The sequence below is a fragment of the Branchiostoma belcheri genome, unplaced genomic scaffold, assembly GCF_001625305.1.
Source record: "Branchiostoma belcheri isolate BF01 breed outbred unplaced genomic scaffold, Haploidv18h27 scaffold4, whole genome shotgun sequence".
NCBI classification, from domain to species: domain Eukaryota; kingdom Metazoa; phylum Chordata; class Leptocardii; order Amphioxiformes; family Branchiostomatidae; genus Branchiostoma; species Branchiostoma belcheri.
In genome coordinates, this window is record NW_017804020.1 from 4,966,995 (window position 1) to 4,987,581 (window position 20,587).

At 40.4% G+C, this 20,587-nt stretch overlaps 1 protein-coding gene across 1 annotated transcript in view; it reads left to right on the forward strand.

Annotated features, from left to right (window-relative positions):
* The first annotated feature begins 1,941 nt into the window (after nucleotides 1–1,941).
* The window catches only part of LOC109477330 (IQ motif and SEC7 domain-containing protein 2-like), an 84,098-nt gene continuing 65,452 nt past the window's right edge, over nucleotides 1,942–20,587 (forward strand). The window contains exon 1 of the mRNA XM_019778518.1: nucleotides 1,942–2,301. Coding sequence (XP_019634077.1) covers nucleotides 2,057–2,301 — 245 coding nt within the window. The 5' untranslated portion in view covers nucleotides 1,942–2,056. The remainder of the gene's footprint in view (nucleotides 2,302–20,587) is intronic.

Here is a 20,587-nt window from a genome sequence, read left to right on the forward strand (position 1 = left end):
GTTCAAAAAAATTCTACCCTTATTTTTGAAAAAATTGGGCATAGGTTCCCCGGATGACCCCTAACCGGGGGCCAACGGTGCTTCCACAAGTTCAACAAGTGAAAAATACATGATACAAAATGTACATGTATTTACTACCTGGAACTTGGAGCAATTTATTCCAAAGATGTTAACTGACATTAATATATTAAAAACTAAACCAAATCCTATTTCTCAAACAAATCACATATTGACACAGCTGAACAAATAAAAATGTGATCATGTTTATAAACTCCACTCAAAACAATTTTTGAGAGACACTCGGGTCGCGGTACTAAGCGTGATAATCTCTAATATCTCATCTGATTCTTCCAATATGTAAAGGGTCTTTACAATGACAGCATCCAACCGCACATACATAGAAACAACAATATTACACAAGAAACCAATTAATTCGGAAAATTTCTCAGTAATGTTTGAAAATTAACCTTACTAAAATATAACTGAATTTTTATTTCAGTTGTAGCCGAAAAAATATTTTCCATGCGTTTAAAGTTTCGTTTTAGCACTGTAATATGTACTTATTACATGTATCTATACATTTGGATGCTATCTTGACCTTTGACCATTGTTGTGAAAACAGGTCGGCCATGTTGTCTTTCTCGCCGTGAATTTTCGAGCCGTTTTTCGAGCAAATTTCAACAGTTTTAAACATTTTACGGCCTCAAAAACTCATATAACGAGGAAAACAAGTTGTAGTTGTTATTTTCATGCGTAACATTTCTTCTGGGGATGGATTATTTTTCCGTCGAGCTGCCGAAAACTTAGCGCCATGCCGCAACCATGCGATCGGGCGCGGCCGGCCTGCGGGAGTTTTACTTTGTATCGGTGAGCTTTCGCGATGTAAACAAAGACAGTCGGAGTTGTTTACATGAAAATTTTGTTGTGAAACGCCAGCGGGGTGTCAGATTTTCTACCAATGACAACGTTTTCTTTGTGGCGTCATGGCGAGATCGACAATTCATCGTCAATTCACAGGATTGTGCCGACAATGGAAATGAATAGCGGCCCGATCCGTGCAATTAGCGCTCGATCCACGCTGCCCGACCGAAGAAAATTGGAATGACGAGCACATTTATCGGGGATAAAATCCCCAATTTTGAAAACCGACCGCTAGCCGCTCGAAATTTTTGGTCGGCCCAAAAAAGGCTAGGGTCGGGGGGTTTTTCATAGGGTCGGTCGGGTAACCGGAAACACAACATTTTTTTTCCTAGGCCGTATGAAAATATCTTTTCTGCTCCAATATAATACATACACAACCCCACAAGTCACTAACCCGTGACCACCAGTTCTCTGACGTGATATGATGCTCCAAAAGAGCTGGTAGTCAAAATGGGCAAGTCATGGCAGTCACCAGACATTCCGTACTAAACATGGCAGTGACCGTGAACTTGTGTGTGTTGGCATACAGGTGTCAGGACCCCTCCCCCTGCCGCCGACCCAAACATTCAGGCTGGATTTACGGCAAAATAAACAAATATTTCGACCATTAGACTTACCTAGAGGATGCTACGTCTGTTTTAGAAGAATCGTGAATTGAATCTAATGTTATATCTCCTACAATTTCTATATAAACGACGAAAGTTGGAGAGAAAAGTTGCGGATTTCCGTGTCGTCTGCCGCCATGTTGGACTTCGTCATATGATGGGGTCACGTGAGGTGAGTGTAGCCTCCAAAGCAGACTCTTTAGGAAACATTACATAGGGTGGTTGTTCGTTCGTGGGGATTTATATGACCTTCTTTTGTGACCATCAAAACGCATTCTCATGTCTCACATTTTGTAAGATATTAACTGGCGTTGAAGTCTTAAGATCATAATAGCACTCTGAAAACGGTGCGGGGTCAACAAACGACATGCAATTTTAAAAGGCCCGCCACAAAGTCCGCTGTGGAGGCTAAACTCCGTCATAGTGCATGACGGGAAGAATGAAAGATGGCGGTCGCAGGTTGCAGACGAGAGGAACGTTTCTGTTTCTGAACGGACAAAAATACAAACTTAGTTGCAAAAAACACAGCCATGGCCCAGGGGTACAGCGGAGACACAGCCAAGGCGCTGGGGCTGCTGGAGGACCTGAAAAGCATCATCGTGAAGCAGGAGAACACGATCCGCGTGCAGCAGCTGAAGGTGGAACTGTTGTCGAGCCGAGCCCGTGAACTGGAGGCGGAGAGGGACGTCCTCCGGCGGCGGGTGGACGAGCTGAGCCGCGAGCTGCGCGGGGGAAGGACCCGCTCACAATTCTCCACGTTCAAACCCTACCCAAGGTCAGAACCTACGCCACTTGGGCAGTACAGCAAGCTTGCCTTTATCTTACAACCATTCCAAACTAGCTTTGACAAGTCGTGAAAGTTGTTGGATCGGTCCTTCAAGCTCAAGGGAGCCCTCCTTATCCGTTATCGCTAGTCGCTTCCGTCTTGAAAATTTGAGGTAGTCACCTGTTTTTGGTATCATGTGTCGTGTAAAATCCAGTTGTAAACACACAGATCTTTGCATGTATTCCCCATACTTTCCTGTATTTTCAGCATATAATTTTGTAGTACGGATATTACTACGAAAAGCGTAACGGCGTTAACGTTACCGTCCTTGCTTGGAACATTTCGTCAGACGTACTTTAGCGCAGTGACGTTTGGTGTAGTTTTATTTATAGACATTCAAACCCGTCACAATGTGATATTTATATCAGCAGCGGCGTGGCACGAAAGTGGGAGTTTTCCCTCTATTAAGTCGTGCCCAAGTTCACGCTTATTTTCCATAAGACGTTTTTAAACCCTTAATTTTAAGGAGCTGTCCGCCCATGTTGTCATGTCAGAAGGGATACGCCCCCGGCATTCCTCTACTCCCGATTTTCGTCGCAAATATTTCAGCCCACTTTTAACTAACTTGGCCCTAATCCCAATTCCCGACCTTCTACTTATTTCCCAAGGTGTACCTCTCATGAAACCAAATATCCTGAGCTTTAACAAAAAGATATTATATTTCATTCACTCCTGGGACCGGGAAATCATTATGCCCTTGGTACTGTATATACTTCCGATCACCACACACAGGGTGATATGCTTGCATTAGTATTTATTCGTTTCTTCATTCATATTTTACTCAATTGTTTCGTGTATTGTGGTATACAGAATATCCCTACAGTAGGCTACAGTATTTAGTGTGAGTCCATTTCATTTCTTCCATGTGTGAGTCCAGAGTCTGACTGCATCATGTGTGTTACAGGTGGGGATTTCCCCTGGCCAATATATTTGTTTACAAATGTTGTTGTCCTTCGTGCCACCATTGTTGACACAATCTTGCACATGTCTGTGCAGCAAAAACAGAGGCAGATCTTGAGCGAGCATCAAAGCCTGCCTGGCGCGTGAGCCAATAATTGTTGCCGATAACTCTATTATATCTCTGAATAGATAACGCAGCCCATCAAACTTTAATTAGCTCTAGGGCTTGCACACAAAGGGACCTGCCCATAAAATGCACAAATGTGGCTTCAGCTCTGCCTTGATCATTCTTCTTCATTACAGGCATTTTTTCTGGCAGAGTTTATTTGATTACGGCCGTTCTCGACGGCCCAGGTACTGCGGAATATCACAAAATTGGCCTTGCCAGGGTCCATTCTGGCTATTTCCCCTGTGCAATATGGCTGTTTGAGCAAATCCAGATGATCAGTGATAATGGCTGAGGTCATGATGGGAGGCAGACTTTTCCTCCTCCAGCTATAGGCTGGCTGTCACACCTATCCAGCCTGAAGGGAGACAGTCGGCAGATGGCTGTGGGAATGATTATAGATAACTGCCTCAGTCCTGCTCATCACTTAAACTATCATCAGGTTAAACTTTATACCAGCCTTCAGCAATTTCATCAGGTTCAATACTGTTGTAAGAATCCCTGTGTATCACCAACAATTTTGCCCAGTGTGACTGTACCACAGTTCACATTCATCTGTTTAAACTAGCATGATATTTTTTTTGGAGCCTGCAGCAGTTTCATTCAATTTCCTGGCTGTAACATTATACTAGTATGTGTTTGGGAAGAGATTGTGCCACAGCTTATTATATGTATCTGCAGGGAAGATGTACATGTGGACAAAATCTTATAGTAACAATATCTGAGTCTTGCTCAATGCTCATTGCTTATTTTGTTGAATTGACGTTTCATGACAAATCTTGTAGCTGCCAGCAGTTTCATGCCTTCCTCTATGGATATTACAATCATAGGTATGACAACATTTCCCTCAGGACTGTATAGATTAATGGCCCAGTCCTGTACATCTCTTAAAGCTATCGTAGGTCAACTGATGTGTCATCGTGTGTGCCTGGAGCTAATGGCAACAATGCTCTGTCCCTGTATGGTTCTTACAAGCCAGCTTTAAAATGCATTTGTATGGATTCTTATATGTCCCCGAGGAGTATGATAGTTATACAATAATACCTGAAACCTCTATATCATGTTAACTACTTGCAGTTTTAGTCTGTGTGTTCATAATCTGAAGGCAGCTTCCCTCAGTTCCTGCATCGTTGGTACAATCCAGGGGTATAAAAGCATTTGTATGGATTCCTGTAGATCTATGTCCCTGAGGGGTACATACAATAATACCTGAGTTCTGTATATCATGTTAACTAGCACTGCCTTGACGTGAGTGCTACTTCTAGTGGTAGCATTTTCATCTATGTCCTTTACAAAATGAATCAAGCAACTGGATAAATTCTTTAATTTGAAGAGTCAGATGTTTCAGATAGCATCTGAGAATGAATCTGAAGTATAGATTGCTATTTTCGATATGATTCGTACAGAAATGTTTCTATGTGTTCCCTGCTGTGTCTGGAGTCATGGTAATTTGGGGAAGTGTTGTGTTGATTTGGATGCCTGTTGTGCAGTAGCTTGTCCAGTTCTTCATGCTTGTTGCAAACATGGCGCCACAACAGGGCGCCACAACATTGTCATGCTAACGCCAGAGTTCTCTGCCCTTTTGTGAGCCATGAATGAACTGTTAGAGTACTGTTACAAAGCAGATGTGTACGCAGCAGGGCAAGTACTTCCTGTATTTCATCTCCGTTTGGAGCGAGTTTGTTTCTTGTCAGAGCCATATATCAAGTACTGTTTTTTATTATGATCATGAAGTTAAGAGTAGTCAACTGTCAAACAAGTAGCTCAACTGTGTTGATGAAGCACATGGATTAATGTGGCCCCCTAAGCCTGTCAAATGAACAGCTCATGTTTGCTCAAAGTCTGGCCTCAAATTGCCAGACAGACAACACAACTCTGTACACCAGACAACACAACTCTGTACCTCTGACCAAAATAGAACCACGAGGCCTGGAACTGTCTGTTAGGAGATGGACGTGGAAAGTTACCAGGATGTGAAAAATATTTTTTTGAAGTTCTGACATCAAGTCATACACATGTATGTAAAGAATTATGCCAAGTATGATATATGGTATGAAAGAAGTAAATGATTTACATGTTATTTTACATGGTATGTGAAGTTGCACTATAATAACTTGAAATGTAGGGCTTTCAATATATACTGTTGGAAGATCATGATTATAAATCTCAAACCACTAGCATTATAATTTATAGAACCAGTGTTGGTGTTGTGCCATAGAGTTCTATGTGGTAACATCAGTAGGAATGGCATGTCAGGACCGTGGAGGGGGTTAAGTGTATGAATGTGGCCTTGAGGTAAGGCAAACCTATATTTGTATTTCCCTGTTGTCCCCCATGTGGGCCCACTGGCCTGGAGGTCAGGCTGGAATAACAGACCCTGCTGACCTCTGACCGTGCTTCTGTGTGGTTGTGCTAATGTAAGGCCATAGCTTTACTTACAGTACTACTGCTCACTTTGGGCTGGGAAAGATGCAAGGAATTCTAAGTCAAGTACATGTAGCTACATAACTAATTCATGTGTGATCATATAAAATCCACAGTTCAAAAGCACAAGCTTTTAATATTTATATGCACTATGAGTTTGGAAAAGGCACTTTGGTAAGTGTAACATCCCCAGAACTATTTGTTGTGATACACGTGTACATGTTCTGTGTGTATATATCTGTATTGCACTGTACTTAATTCACTACACCAGGCTTAACCTGTATACATACAGTTAACTCCAAACCTAAATCGTCCACATGTGACATTGTTGTCATAACTTGTAACAAGTTCATGCCATTTGAACCAGAACTGTTTTGAACTTGCCTCACTGGCGTGATAAATATAGATTTGTAGAGTCAGGTGGAAATAATCCTGTAGTTCCACTCTGTCAAGTTGCACCTCCCTTGAACTGTACTGGATCAAGCAATGTCTGTATGAAATCATTGACCTGTTATACATGTTCCAGTAGTGCAAACCACAGACTGGACCTGTGTTAGGGCAATACCAATTCAGTCTGTTGGTTCTCAGATTTCAGAACATAATGGCATTAATGCTGAATAGGAAGATCAACATGAAAACAGCCCAAGGGCCATGTTAAGGCTTATAGATCACTGTTCAGTTCAGGGAGCTGATAAAATCAGATTCAGGTGTACCTTCCAACCCCCTGTTCTATGCTCTTATCCTTGGTTTTGCTGTACTTGTCTTTTAATTTTACTTAAGCCTGTCTGAGAATGAAGGAACTAAATTAGTGTGGCCTAAACTGGTACAAAATGTAGGACTATGGCTGTATCTCTGGGTTCAGTAAAAGAACTCAATTGGATATGAGGCCAAAGTAGTACTTAGTTAACTAACCATGAATAATTAGGGGGGGGGCGCATGAGTCTTGCTGGCAGTCCCTTGATGATGGGCACAAGACCTTATCAAATAGATTATCACAATGAGTTGTTCTGTTTGGAGGGTGGTGATTCTGCTTTTCCACCATATGGCATAGAAGTGAATTCAGAAGTCTGTCAGTTCCAGAGAAAGTGAAACCTGAGATGTAACTCTAGTGAAAGTGAGTTGAGAAGTCTGCCAGGCTGCTGATGATTCATGGTTTGAACAGTGGGTCCTGTCAGGAAGGCTTCTGTATGAACCTCCCAATGGGAAACCCTTGTGTGTGTTTGATGTTTGAGTCTGTCTACCCTCCAGTGTGTGTACCTTGGGAGAAGACCTGGTAAGGATTTGGATGGGTATAGACTGTGCAGGCTGGGTACCCAGACAGCACACTGGTTGTTTTGCCCGATAAATCAGCTGTGATTTATCAGTTAATTAAACTCCTGTGCCCCAGATTTATAATAGAAGTGTGTCAGCTTCATGCTTCTGAAAGTTTGGCTCCCAAGGGTCACTGCTTCATGGACAGATTTTGGGTGACATTTGTTTCTCAAGTTTGTATCTATACATTTTACTTACTGATCTTGACAATATTCAGTAAGGAGTTACAATGCCCTTTAAATCTAGAAAATAGCTCAATGGCTGCCATAGTACAGTTTGGATGTCTTAGTTTTGGTTGGAAGTCAAGTATGAAATCCCAGGTACTAGACAGTGTTGTTAAAATGCACTTGTATTAAACTGATGGGAAGTACAGAACATAAGTATGGATGTTCCTGTCTTCAAGTCTGATAAACAGTTCTTAGATGTGATCTTAACCTGGGTACATACTGTTGTACAGAAGGTTTAAATGGCCAATTTTCCCACTAATGTCCACCATAGTGAGAGGGATCATCGAGACTCCATACTGCTTTTGTGTGGTGCCCTCTTAGTATTGGTAATCAATACAGAGTATTGGTAATCAATACAGAGTATTGGTAATCAATAAACGGTGCTGGATCTGGTATGTGATGTCCGGTGTCGGTTGCCCATTTGACAGGATATGTTGTATTGATTGGAAGGTGTGTTTTTGAGTGGAGGGTGTTTAGGATGAAATTGGGGGGATACTGTATGTTGGGAGGTGGTCGAATACTTAGTACTAACAAAGCTTTTCTGTGTTTATAGTCTTTGAGTTTGATTCGTTGTAATCAGTGTGGTTTGCAAAGTCTCATGGAGGGATGGATTTGAGCAAAATGACCTAAATTTGAGGTGGTGTGGAAATATACATGTAAGAGGGTGGTGCAGCTGAACTATTCCATTGCTGATGAGGGAGAGCCTTGGTTGTGTTGGAATAGAGAGAAATGCTCTTAGGGTTTTGGACACATAAATGTTCATGTAACAGGTAGCCCACAAACACGAACTATTTATTTGTAAATAGCCTCAAGTAAAAACTGTAGTAAAGTCTGTATCAAAAGATTTAATGTTTATCATTAGAATTCGTGTTATGTAGATCACTCTTTCAACATGTGAAATGAAAAACATTGGATACTTGAAAGCTATGTTTTCATTATGTCTAAAATGTATTACCCAGTATATATCATAGTAGGCTTGTTAATCCCCAGATGCATGATAAATGTAATGTTTTACATTAGAGAGGAGGTGATTAAGGGGCTTAGTCTTATGTCTTATACGATCTCCCCACCTGCTTAATTGTAAAACATAGAGTATTCCAAAGTCATGCTTTTCATTATGTCAAAATATCCTAGCTAGAGATTTTTATTGTGTAATATATCTTTACATTGTTAATCCCCCAATGCATTATAAATGTAATGTTTGCCATTAAACAGTTCCAGAGGTTAGTCTGTGACCAGTGTTAATCTGCTCACCTGTCTGCACCAGGTGAGGTGGTACCCGTCCCAGGTGTGCACGTGTGTCTCCAATCTTCCAGCCTATATCAGAACCATTAGATTTACAGTGTATCTCGTTACAAAATAGATCTGGGGAAACACTAATCAGACCAGTGCTGCAGACTACCTGTTTCTACATGGTATAATCTGTGGTCATTTTAGATTGGAACAGTGGTGCTGCTGCTGTAGCTGTCTGGGAAAAGGTTAAGGAAATGGCACTAGATCTAGTAGATGTCAGGATAGCAAAGTTCCAATTGTTAATGTTAAATGTTAAAAAGAAGAAGAAAACTTTCCAAGCTGCTTAAATGTACTTATACATGCCCATACATGTATGCATGGACTTCTTATATATATATTATAAGATGCCTGTATCCTGTAAAGCAGCAGTCATCTCTTGCAAACATAGATGATATGAAGTTATATCACCAGTATTGGTCGGGTGGCTTTTCACTAAATCATGATTCATGACACGATACCTGTCGTGGATTCCTCGCGACCTTCAGCTTCTAAATTTTTCAGTCATATTTTCGATTTTTTAAATTTTTTGCATTCATAGCAGGCTTCGGGTGTGTTCTTCAATTTTTGGACCGCTGTCAAATCATGATTTAACCATACAATAGAAACATATGGTATGCAATGATGTAACTTTACAGCTAAAAATATGTATAGATTTCTGCACTTTATAACTACCTCATATCCTGTCTGGCGGAAAAATAAAATTTCTCCCATCAGTTGTTTTGTTTGCTGTTAGTTGTACTCCTGAGTTCCTATAATAACAACATTGAAGTCATGTCTAAGCACTTGTAAATATGTATATACAGACCAACAGACCTCCTGTACATGTGTGTAGGGTATCCTGGAGGTCAAAGCTGACTGGTGTACCGTCCATAATGCAATGATCAATGATGTCACACCTTTACGCGTAATGTTTTATGTGGGATGTCTCATTATGCCAGTAGGGGGGAGAAAAAATGGATTATGTGTTCCAATTTCACATTTAAAAAATCGCTCTTTATTTCATTAACATCAATTATCCAGAACAAGTGGAGAAACCTGGCTGGAAAATTCTAAAATTATTGGCGTCTGTGCCGTCATTAGGGGGCGATATTCCACCACAGACGGTTTAATGCGATTCTGGATCTCATAAATTACATGAGATGGTCACACTTTTGCTGCTATACTTTGCTTGAAATTAAGTTAATATATTTTGTCAAAAAGCTAAGGCGACACACAGAAAATTGTTGTAGATGTGACAAATAAACATTGGAATTGGATTACTGATTGTAATTATATGAAATGTTGATGATAGAAATGTGGACTAAGGGTGGTAAAGGTCTGGGGGTCACCCGGTTGGTGCTGGAAGGACAGCTCCTAAATGTGGTTGGAAGTTTTTACTGGTGAATGACTTGATTCTACAAGAATTTTTTTCTAATAATTTTGTAGTACAAATGTAGATGTCTTGTTATGAAAGTTCTTTGCTTGTGGTTAACATTGTTGATATTTGAATTGGGAACACAACTGAGAAAAGTCAACAATGTTTATGCTCCAACTCAGTTGCTCCAACCCAGTAATTTTCTCTACATTATTCAGATACTGTCCTTGAAAGCCACTTTTTGTTTGTTTGCTTGTACTATGTAGCTAACCTCTCTCAGTAGTCCCATGGCTGGGGATGGATATGTGACCATGTCAGCGGTTATGACATGTAAAAAATGAGATGATTTTGACCCCTGACCTATAAACCTACCTTCATCCCTCCTGTAAGGAGGTTATGAGGTCACCCATATCTGCTGTCCCTGATTAGTCTGGAGCTTTCATCTTGAGTTTGAGGGCAAAGGTTAATCAAGTTGCTCCATCATAACATGGGGATCTGATAAGTTTTTTCAATGAGTGAATGAGTAGAAATGTTTTTACAATCATCTCTATTTTCTATAACAATTTTAGATGGTCACTGCTATGCTTGATAATTCTCTTGAAATTTAGTGACTCTATCGTAAAAACAAAACTGACATGCAGAAAATTGTTAGATCTCGTAAACAAACATTGTATCAAGTCACTATATGAAGATATGCAACATTTTCCCAATCCCTCTGCTTTTGCCCCATATTATTTTTCACTAATGGAAATGCCAGGAATTGGGAAAGAATTCAGAAAAAGCCATATCCATTAATTCGTTATGACAAGCAGGCACACATGACAGATGACCATAAATGATGGAACTTCTAATTAACAAAATCAATCCATCATTCATTAAGCCAGCATTCTGTACATTCAATAAGCACGCAGCGCCTGGCTTTTTAGGTCAATTGGGGCACGTTGGAGTGGCTTTGGGCCACACCAAATTAATTTCTCAGTTCTTTCATTCCAAAGGTTGTATAGAACTAGAATGTCATCATGAACATAGGGGAAAGTCTGTACCTTGGTCCTCAGTTTCAGGGAGTGAATATAGTAAGATGCTGGTTTTCCTCACAACCCACAAGGTTGATGCCTTCAACACTCAAATCAATGACCTACTGTCCTGAAAATGTTCTGTAGTTGTCCTGTTCCGGTCAGGTTGTATGACCTTTTCAGTAATAATTTGGAGGACTACAGCTCAAATCCCTGGAGATTCCATTATTCATCATTTTCATGTAAAATTTTGATTTTTGTCAATGACAGTTTAATTAGGGCTATTATGCCATTAGTCAAACCGTACATGTGTTTTCAAGGACAAAGTGGTTTTATGAAGGTTGTTTCCCTTGTAATGATGGAGTAGAAATTTTTGTTTTAGAGCTTTGATGGGTGGAACTTGCATTCCATGCTGCAAGGTCTTTCTGGATGAAATGTCAAAGGCTACAATAATCTTCTCTGCTCTGTTTCACACTTCACAGGTTCAAAAACAGCTATAAACACATTCTGTAGTTCAGTGTTGGCTGATGTTTTTTCCTGCAAGTTATCTAGTAAATATTTCAATCACTAAGCACCACTAAATCAAAATGTTACAAAGAGATACCAAGCTCAGCAGATAGAGGATGCAAATGTTTTGATCAGTAGCTACATGATGCAGACTGTAACATTATACAATGTCATGTACCTGTAGCTGCCACATGTTCAGCCAGGAATGCTTGGAGTGTTTCCTGTGATTTCATTTTAGCACGCCACATTTCCGGAAGGTCAGTTCCCGCTCTAGGGCATCATGCCTGGAACAAAACTTCCACTAGTGGAATTTTCTTTCTAATTCCACCTCCAAATATGGATGTAACCTCTATATACATGTATAGACCATATGTGTTGTGTCAAATATTTTGTGATTGGATGTAGCTGACAGTTTTGTTCCAGGTCTAACCTTGTACAGGCTCCACAACCAGATAATGTAATTGAAGAGGCCCGATGGCATCATCAGTTTACACCTCACCTAAAACCTGGACTTCTGGTGGGTTCATTTTCTCAGAATTCTAATAACTAAAAAAATATACACACGACACAAAAGTGTCTTATGAACCCATCATATATTATACATCAGCACTCAAAATAGTGTTTTTTCCTTGCTGTTGATTAGTTAAAATTGGGATTAATGTTTGATTTTTTCCCCTGCATTATTGCAAGCTGTTGATATGTTCATTTGCTATGTGAATGTGAATTTTTCAGTAAATATGTAGGTTACAGGTGGGTAACACATCCCCACTAGTGTGTCTGGCTGAATACAGGGAGTCCTGTCCTCATCACTGCTGCATTATTCAAGTCTCCATCCCACCCTGGCACCCCTGCCACTAATTTGATTGCCTGCATGAGGAATAGTCCATACAGAAATAGAGGGGGTAAGGTTGGTTAAATAAAAAAGTAAGATTTAATTCTTATTACCGGTTTATCTTGAAAAATCTGTTTTATGTTTTGTACTGTGAGATTTTAAAATGTTATGTCACAAGCACTGAAGTAGCGGCATTAAGAAAGTTTGCAATTGGGAACGTTTTTTGCCCTCCTACTGTGATAATGGTTCAGCCTGACGTCAGAAGTGTGCCTTGAGTAAAACAGATCAATAGTTGAGGGAAATGGAAGACATCGCTCCTTGAACTGATGCTTATTTGGATTGGCTGAAGGGAATGTCAGGGACAGGTGGAAAGCTCAGAGTCAGAGGACAAGGGCAGATGGGATTTTTGGTTTTAAGTCTAAAAAGTTGTTGTTTTAGATTGCTGAGGCGTCTGAAACAAAAGATACAGCTGCAGTATCAATAAAACCCACTAGGGGAACCATCCATAAACAGTTTCTGTCTTCATGTCCTCCTGCTAAAGTCTTATTTTTATAATGTCTGATGATAACCATGAAAAACAGCAACAAATCTTGGGAGGTGCTTGTACTAGTACATGTACATGTACCTTTCAAAATCCCACCACACTTTCTTTCATGCCACTCTAGGATATATCCTCACATGTATCAAAAGGGTCCTAATACCATTCATGGGAAAATGTAAACCAATTTTTTGGGCTTCAGAGTCTGGGGAATGGATGATTTCCCTCAACCTGCTCACCTGTTCATAAGGAATTCCAAGCACACCTACTCAGGTGAGGAAATTAACCTTGATACAAGTAAGATTTCCTGATAGACTCTAAGACGTGTGTATTCATGCTAAGGTGACTTTGCTCTATGCACAGGTGTGTACAGGAATTGCTGATGCGCTGGAAGACAGCCAGGAGTGAATTTACAAGTCCCTGATGTCCAAGTCCCCTAACCTAGCGAAATATACTGTCAGAAAGGTATCACACCTGCGTTTACGGCCATGAATACAGATTTTATTTCATGGGCCCTTGAAACAAACTGCTTCTTTGCGGTTTGGTGGCCTGTGGGATTTTAAACTTTGATGCCTTTTTGACTGGAAGTTCATCTTGGCAATGTTAGGTACTGTTTTGGGAGCATTAAATACAATATTTAAGTTTGAATGAGTTTGAGGGCCTCTTGAATGTGTCCTAAGGTAACCTTGGGAAATATCAGGCTCAAAACAGGTAATTGTCTGTGTAATGTAATTGCCAAGGTCACATTTGAGCCTGAGAAAGGATATGTGACATGAATCATAAAAATTGTTTTTCCTTGCCTTGTATTGTTGAGGTTGACAGTGTAGATTAAATGTGAACAATACAGAGTACTTAGGATGATGCCATTTTTAACGAAATTATGGACTGTGGAAGGAGCAACAGCATGACTTTGTTTTTATTACCCTTTTCTACGGCACTATCAGCGGGTTGAATTATCCTGCCCCGTCACACGTGTCAGGTGCTGACGTCACACATTCTTCTGGGACATGAATCAACGTAATGAAAGGAGATTTACATTTCCTGTTTATTCAGAATTCCGCTCATTTCTGTTGCCACGTTTGTGTGATGCCTGGATAGATATCCCGGAGATTACTACAGCAAATCCTAGAATTTAAAGTGGTGGTGATCATCAGGGAGGTATTAAAACAGATTTGTGTTTCCCGTTTGACTTTGAGATGTGTTTATTCCTTCAAAACAAGTTTGCCTGACGTCTAGACTATGATTATAGTGTCATTTAAGATTACAACAGATCCTGGAGTTTATATTGCGTATCAGAGAACCTATAAAAGAGATTGCATTAACTGTGCTCATTTCTGCATGCATGTTTTCATACTGTCTAGACTTGTCTTATCAATATAGATTTGAAGGTTCAAGCGAGCTAGACGTTCATATCAGGAGATAGATGCTTACTCTCTTGATATTACTTAAACAGAGTCTGAAACTTATGACTGTAGTGCATACCACTGTGGTAATGACTATGGGGAGAGATACTTATGATGCCTGGTGCTTCAAACAGATGCCTGGTGCTTCTGAAGGGAGATAGCAACTAAGCAAGATTTCCTGCAAGGATCCAAGAAATGTGCCTGAAGGAAACTTCAAACGGTGGATTCTTGCTGATTCAGAGCTAACAATTTATAACTGTAACAGTTCAGTTCAGTTGACACCTAATAACTGTATAAATATGGCATAAATTATGATGTTTCCACCCTGTTCTGCAGTCATGATTATAGATTACCGCCCGGAGATCAATACAGCAAAAGTCCAAGTAATGGGAACTCATATCACTTAATTCAGTACTACCAGTAATGTTGATCATCATCATCCGAGCCTTGAGAATTAACAGTTGAAGCATGCTAATAACCGTGGAAATATTGCTGAAGATATGAAGTCCCTAGCTGTGCTGCAGTTGGATAAAGAGAGATAATTGTTGAGAGTGTAGCAGAGCTGCCTACGGTAATGGTACTGCTGGATTTGTGGTGCAGAGAGTGAGTGAAATGTCAGGGTGCAAGTTCAGGGTTGGTATTTACAGCATTACTGATGTGTAATTGTGGAATAACGGACTGTTCATGCCCGCCGGCCAAGCCTGTTATCCCGGCGTATTTCACAGCTTTGGTAGGGTACAGAGGACGGCGTTTCATAGTTGGAAAGGTCGTATCTAAGGACAGACATGCATGTTCTCAATTACAAGGCAATGCTCGTTACTCTAGAGGTCTTGTTCGGAGCTGTTTCCCTCATTTTATTATCCTGTTTATGATGAGATCAGTCATATGAAAAGTGTTCATGTACAAATGTGGGTGGATAGATACATGTATGTATGACACTGTTCTGTGAAGTTTTGGTGTGGGAGTATCATTTGCATTTCAAGGAAAAGGTTGCTTTAATGACTGCAATTAAGCCAGCAACATTTTATCTACAAATAAAGGTTGTCTCAGGCAATCAGGGATGGCAGACTTCGCCTCCTTCATGCAGGTCCCACAGAAACACACCCAATTACACAGACAAAATGATACTTCCCTCCCTTTGCAATTGCATAAAGCAATGAAATTTGTTTGGACCCAATTACCAGATCCTGTCCCTATGAACCCACCTTGCAATGACATAAAGGTACATCATGTATTGATGTAACTATTGTAAGTCCCTTCAAAAATACAGCAGTGTAATGACTATGATGTAAGGTGTGAAGTCAAGCAAGTCCTGCATATAGATAGAATTGAGGACAACTGGAACATGCAGAGCAATTATTATTGATAGTGTGGTATCAGAATGTAATCTGGAACCATTTTGTATAATGCTGACTGCAGGCCATGGGCAGAGCTGACTGCAGCGTGATCAGTGCTGAGGGATGACTGCGGTGTTGATTAAATTTTGATCAATTGATGACGGAACAAATATAATGAATCCTTCTGTTGAGTCCACCTGATGAGTTCACACTTTACTATTTGATATTTGTATTTGTTTACTGCACTTGATTTTTAAATCACATTTAAAACACATTAAAAACAACTTGCAAGACAAAAGAAATATATATCAAGTTGTTCTGGCCTTTTCTTGGAAACCCATAATTTATGTTTGAAGTACATGTACATTTTGTACAGGGAATAGACACTAAAATATAACTGTAATAATGATATGGAGTAGGAAGGACTCAAGCGCCCATATTACTTTGTTTCTGTCTATAGCCTAGAAGAATTTAACCTATTCAATTGCCTCCTTATCAGCATGACTGGAGACTGGCTTATGCTGTAAGAGTTTAACCTCTGGGCAGGCTCAGACATGACTGTCCCAACGTCAGCCCTTAAACCATCATAACTCACATTCCATCCACAACTCTGCAGACAGACATCAGCAGATGGGCATCAGTACTTAACACGTCAGACATATCTTAGATACTGGATTGTTCCTGGCAAGTTCTGCCTTGAGGATGATAAGAGGATCTGCTGGTAAGCTTCAGGACTGGTCTCATATTTGTCTGATAACACCTAGCCTTGATATCCGTATCAACGTTGTGAAACTACCGCAGGGCTCGAAATGCCACCTGCATATGCAGGTTAGTGCAGGTAAAATTGGACCTGTGCAGGTATTTCTGATGTCTTCCTGCACCTAACCTGCAACAAATGAAGATGTATGTGGAGAGGTTTTGTGATTTGTAAAATTTGTTTGATGCAGGTAATTAGAAAAAAGTATTTCGAGGCCAGGACAGTTAACATATTCATTGATAAAACTATTCTCTATCCAGTTGTCAAATCTTACTAAGATGCTGTGGGAAGTGTCTGTTTCTTCATTTGAAAGTGAAAATTGTATATTGCAAAGCGAAACAGGAATATGATAGGAAGACATTTTAGATTGGATGTTGCAAAATTCTGTGTCAGAATTTCATAATGTAAGGAAGACTTGAGAGAATACAAATGTGGTAGTCATTTTTACTTCTTCTGTATATCTAGTCAAAGAACGAGCTAGAACCAAGCAATTGCCTTCCTGTGGCCTACATTACTATCAATTCCATTATATTACTATCTCTTTAATACCTGTATATCGTACAATGTTTGTGACTTCCTGCTGCAAGATGGAAGTTTGGTGAATCTTCAACTGGCACTGATTTCTCAGCTATCAAGCTGTAAACTATAATCTCAGTAGTCGCCGTATGGTATCACTTTCCCCATTACTTTTACAACCCTCCACACTAAACTGGAATGTTGGTGCCATCTCGAGATGAAGTGTTGATCCTAAACTGGGGCTAATTTCAGCTTGAGATTTATGCAGGAGCACCAGTTGTTCTTACAAACGAGCCCTTTGATGTGTCCGATGATGTGAGGCAGGGTGATGAGAATGTGAAACGTTTGAACCATTAGGGAAGTGTTTGATAAGCAGAAGCTCATTAGGCAGAGAGCATATCACACAGCTGGTTCTGTAGGGAGATGCTTTCATCTGCAGGAGGCAAGTGGGAAGACAGAACGTTAGTCTGTCGGCACTGATCAGGCCAAACTATGCTCTTTTCATGATGACAACATCCTTTGAGCACTTCATATCTGATGCTGTGTTTTTCAATGGTTATTTTATGGTAATTACATATTCCCTCATGTTAGGGTACATTGTATTTGTATGAAGAGTTGACAGCAACTTGATGACAACTTGTTACTAGGGTGATCTCTCTGACAAATTTACCTATACCCAGTGCAGACCAGACCCACCTCTGCAGGAGCAGGTGCTATCAGACAGCTTGGCTGCCAGCCAGACTGATAACTGATGAATGTTCCCACTTAGGTCCCTGGAACGGCTGGAATTTTCCCTTGGCAAGCAGGATTTTCCCACAATTTCTACTTATATGTCACCCCTGTGTGTCTGTGGGTGTAATTCCTGGGTCTTCCTCTATTCAGACTGCCAACCTGAAATGTTAAAACTGTGACGAGACATTTTAAAATTGTCAGGAACGGCATGGAGATTTACGAGAACATGTCGGAAGAAAAATGACTGGGTGTTATCAGCAATCGATGCTGTGTGATAAACCTACAATTGTTACTAACAGGCTCACTGCAGTGACAGGTACATCAGTATGTATCGCAGCACACTTATCAGAACAATCAGATATCCAGTCTCATTTCTATTCTCTAATCTAATCCATTTATACTGATAAAAGTTATCAATGTGCAATAATCTATCAGCTGAAGTATCAGTCAGCTACACATTGTACTTTTCGGCTCACTTACATACTTGTATAGGTTTCTTATGATACAAATCTGTGTAGAAGAAAAAATGTGCCCTTTTCAGTAACAGTGTGAGATTGGAACATTTTGCTACACTGATGTTATCCTGATATTGCTACCATACTGCAGCCAACTTGTAGGAAATGTAGCAATCTTTCACAGTTTTCTGGACCACATCACCAGTTCTGTTATCAGGAAAGGAATCCTACTGTTTGTTGCTTTAACAAAGTTTAAGGCATCAGAAGTCAATCCTGTCACCATGGTGGTATTCCTTATAAGGACAGAACGGACTGTACCAATGTTGTTATAAGGGGTGTGACAAGATTACAGTGTGTCCCTCGGGAAGACGTGAACTTGTGCCAGTCTTAGACTTAGTGTTAGCTCATGTACTGTGATGTTGGCTTTAAACTCCAGGGATTGAAATTGATTTTTGGGAATAGGTGCACTGGTGCACCAACTTGGGTGCACAAAACACTTGGGGTGCATCATATAAGATAATTAGAATAATTTTAAGTATACATTTAACAAGAAAAGTATACATTTAACAAGAAAAGTATACATTTAACAAGAAAAAAATTGGGTGCACAGCTCCAAATTTGAGTACACTAAGGTGCACATGCACCTAGTATTTTGAGCTCTGAACTCTGTCTCAGTCTCATTATTTTATTAATCAAATGTGTTATATCTATTTAAAGAATGTGAAAGATTGCCACAGTTTAGTAGTTATCTTATATGCCAGAAACCTGGTATTTCCCCAGGAAAGAGGGATTTAGATTTTTGTGTTCTTTTAGGCAGGAGATTAAACTGTTGTTACACAGGTACAGACTGACAAGTGAAACTACACAGAGACAACTTGACAAAACTTGACAAACTGATCGAGGATGGGAGTTGTGCTCCTGTCTCTAGGTGTAGCTGTGAACTTTCTAAAAAGTTCTTGTGAGTTAATGTACACTGCATGTATGTCACACAGACAGACACATATTGAATATTTGGATGTTGGACATGACATCAGGACATGTTACGAGAAAGTCCAGGCACAAATGTGAATGTAAGGTCAGCTCAGGCCATCCTTTATCCATGAAGTGGTGTTGAGAGGAAAGTTCCCTAGTCTGTTGCCATGGGAACGGCCATTTCTCCTGAAGGCCGACCTTTCCGCCACCCCAGCCTGCTGAAAGGAAATACTTGTCATTCCGCTGGTTTCCCAGTCGTCATCGGCCCTGCGCACAGGGAAAACGTGCGCCCATGGCAAGAGGCTGGGATTAGCTGGGCTTACCAATAATCCTGCATCTGCTCCATGGAGTAGGGTAGGGTCTGTCTGCAGTGTTCTCTATGGAGCTGGGATTAGTTCCTCTCGGCTCATTTAGCTGTATGACATGTCAAGCTGTAAATTTTTTGGCAAAGGCATCCAGAGACAAAATACACAGATAAATGTCACATGATAGTCTTTGAAGACATTGCTTTATCAAAGTAGTTACTTTGTCAAAGTAAAAAAAATAGAACTGCACATGACTAAAGAAAAGTCCTAACCACTGTTCCTGTTTATATTGCTTGCAGGTAAGGGCAGATGACCTTAACTGACCTTGTGTGGGTTGGCTCAGTAGTTAAAGAAGGTACCATCAGTCACAGGTGCTGCAACAATCTTGCTGTAATGTTGGTTTATTGTCGGTATCTGGTATTGTTGTGTAGAAGGCAGTTCAGTACCCAGGATGGGACCACTGTTGTATAATCAGTCATATTAAGGGCAGTAAGAATCCTGCTGGACTCCTGGTTTATTGTTGGATCTGTAATTGTTATATGGAAGGCAGTTCAGTACCAGGGAGTGATGCAGTAATACTATAGCCCTGTAACTTTTTTACAGTGTGTCTCTGATGAAGAGCAATGTTATCTAATATCTTGTGTTCAGCAGACTGTGAAAGCTCAGTGTCAGGCTGTGTGGAAAACATCTTAGTACCAGGAAGGGGTCACTTTTCTGCCATCCATCTTGTGTTATAAACAGTCCTGCCTGTTGTGAGCAATGGAAGGCAGTTCAGCACCAAGGAGGGGGAGGGGAGGTATTATTCTGCCATTGGGAAGGGGCATGATGCTGCCACTTGTATTTTGTTAGAAACAGTCCAGCCTGTTGTACATGGCCATGGGTTGTATAATGTAGAGTAACAGGGTATGTAGTCATACATCGAGGGATAGCGGGCAGTTTGCCAAACCTTGTATTGCCCGAATGTGTGTTTGAATTATTCACGACAATGTGATTTTATTTCCTGGGTTCTCTGACATTGTCACTAAAAATTCAGCACGAGAACAAGATGAAAACAGGGAGCTGGGAGGTTATCTTGAATCTGAATGAGACTGTATACCTTATCTGAAACTGTGTGTACGGTACTACCAGTCAGACTTTCCTTTGAAACTTATGTTTTCATGTTCAAATTCAGGCTCTCAAATTCCAATCTTTCA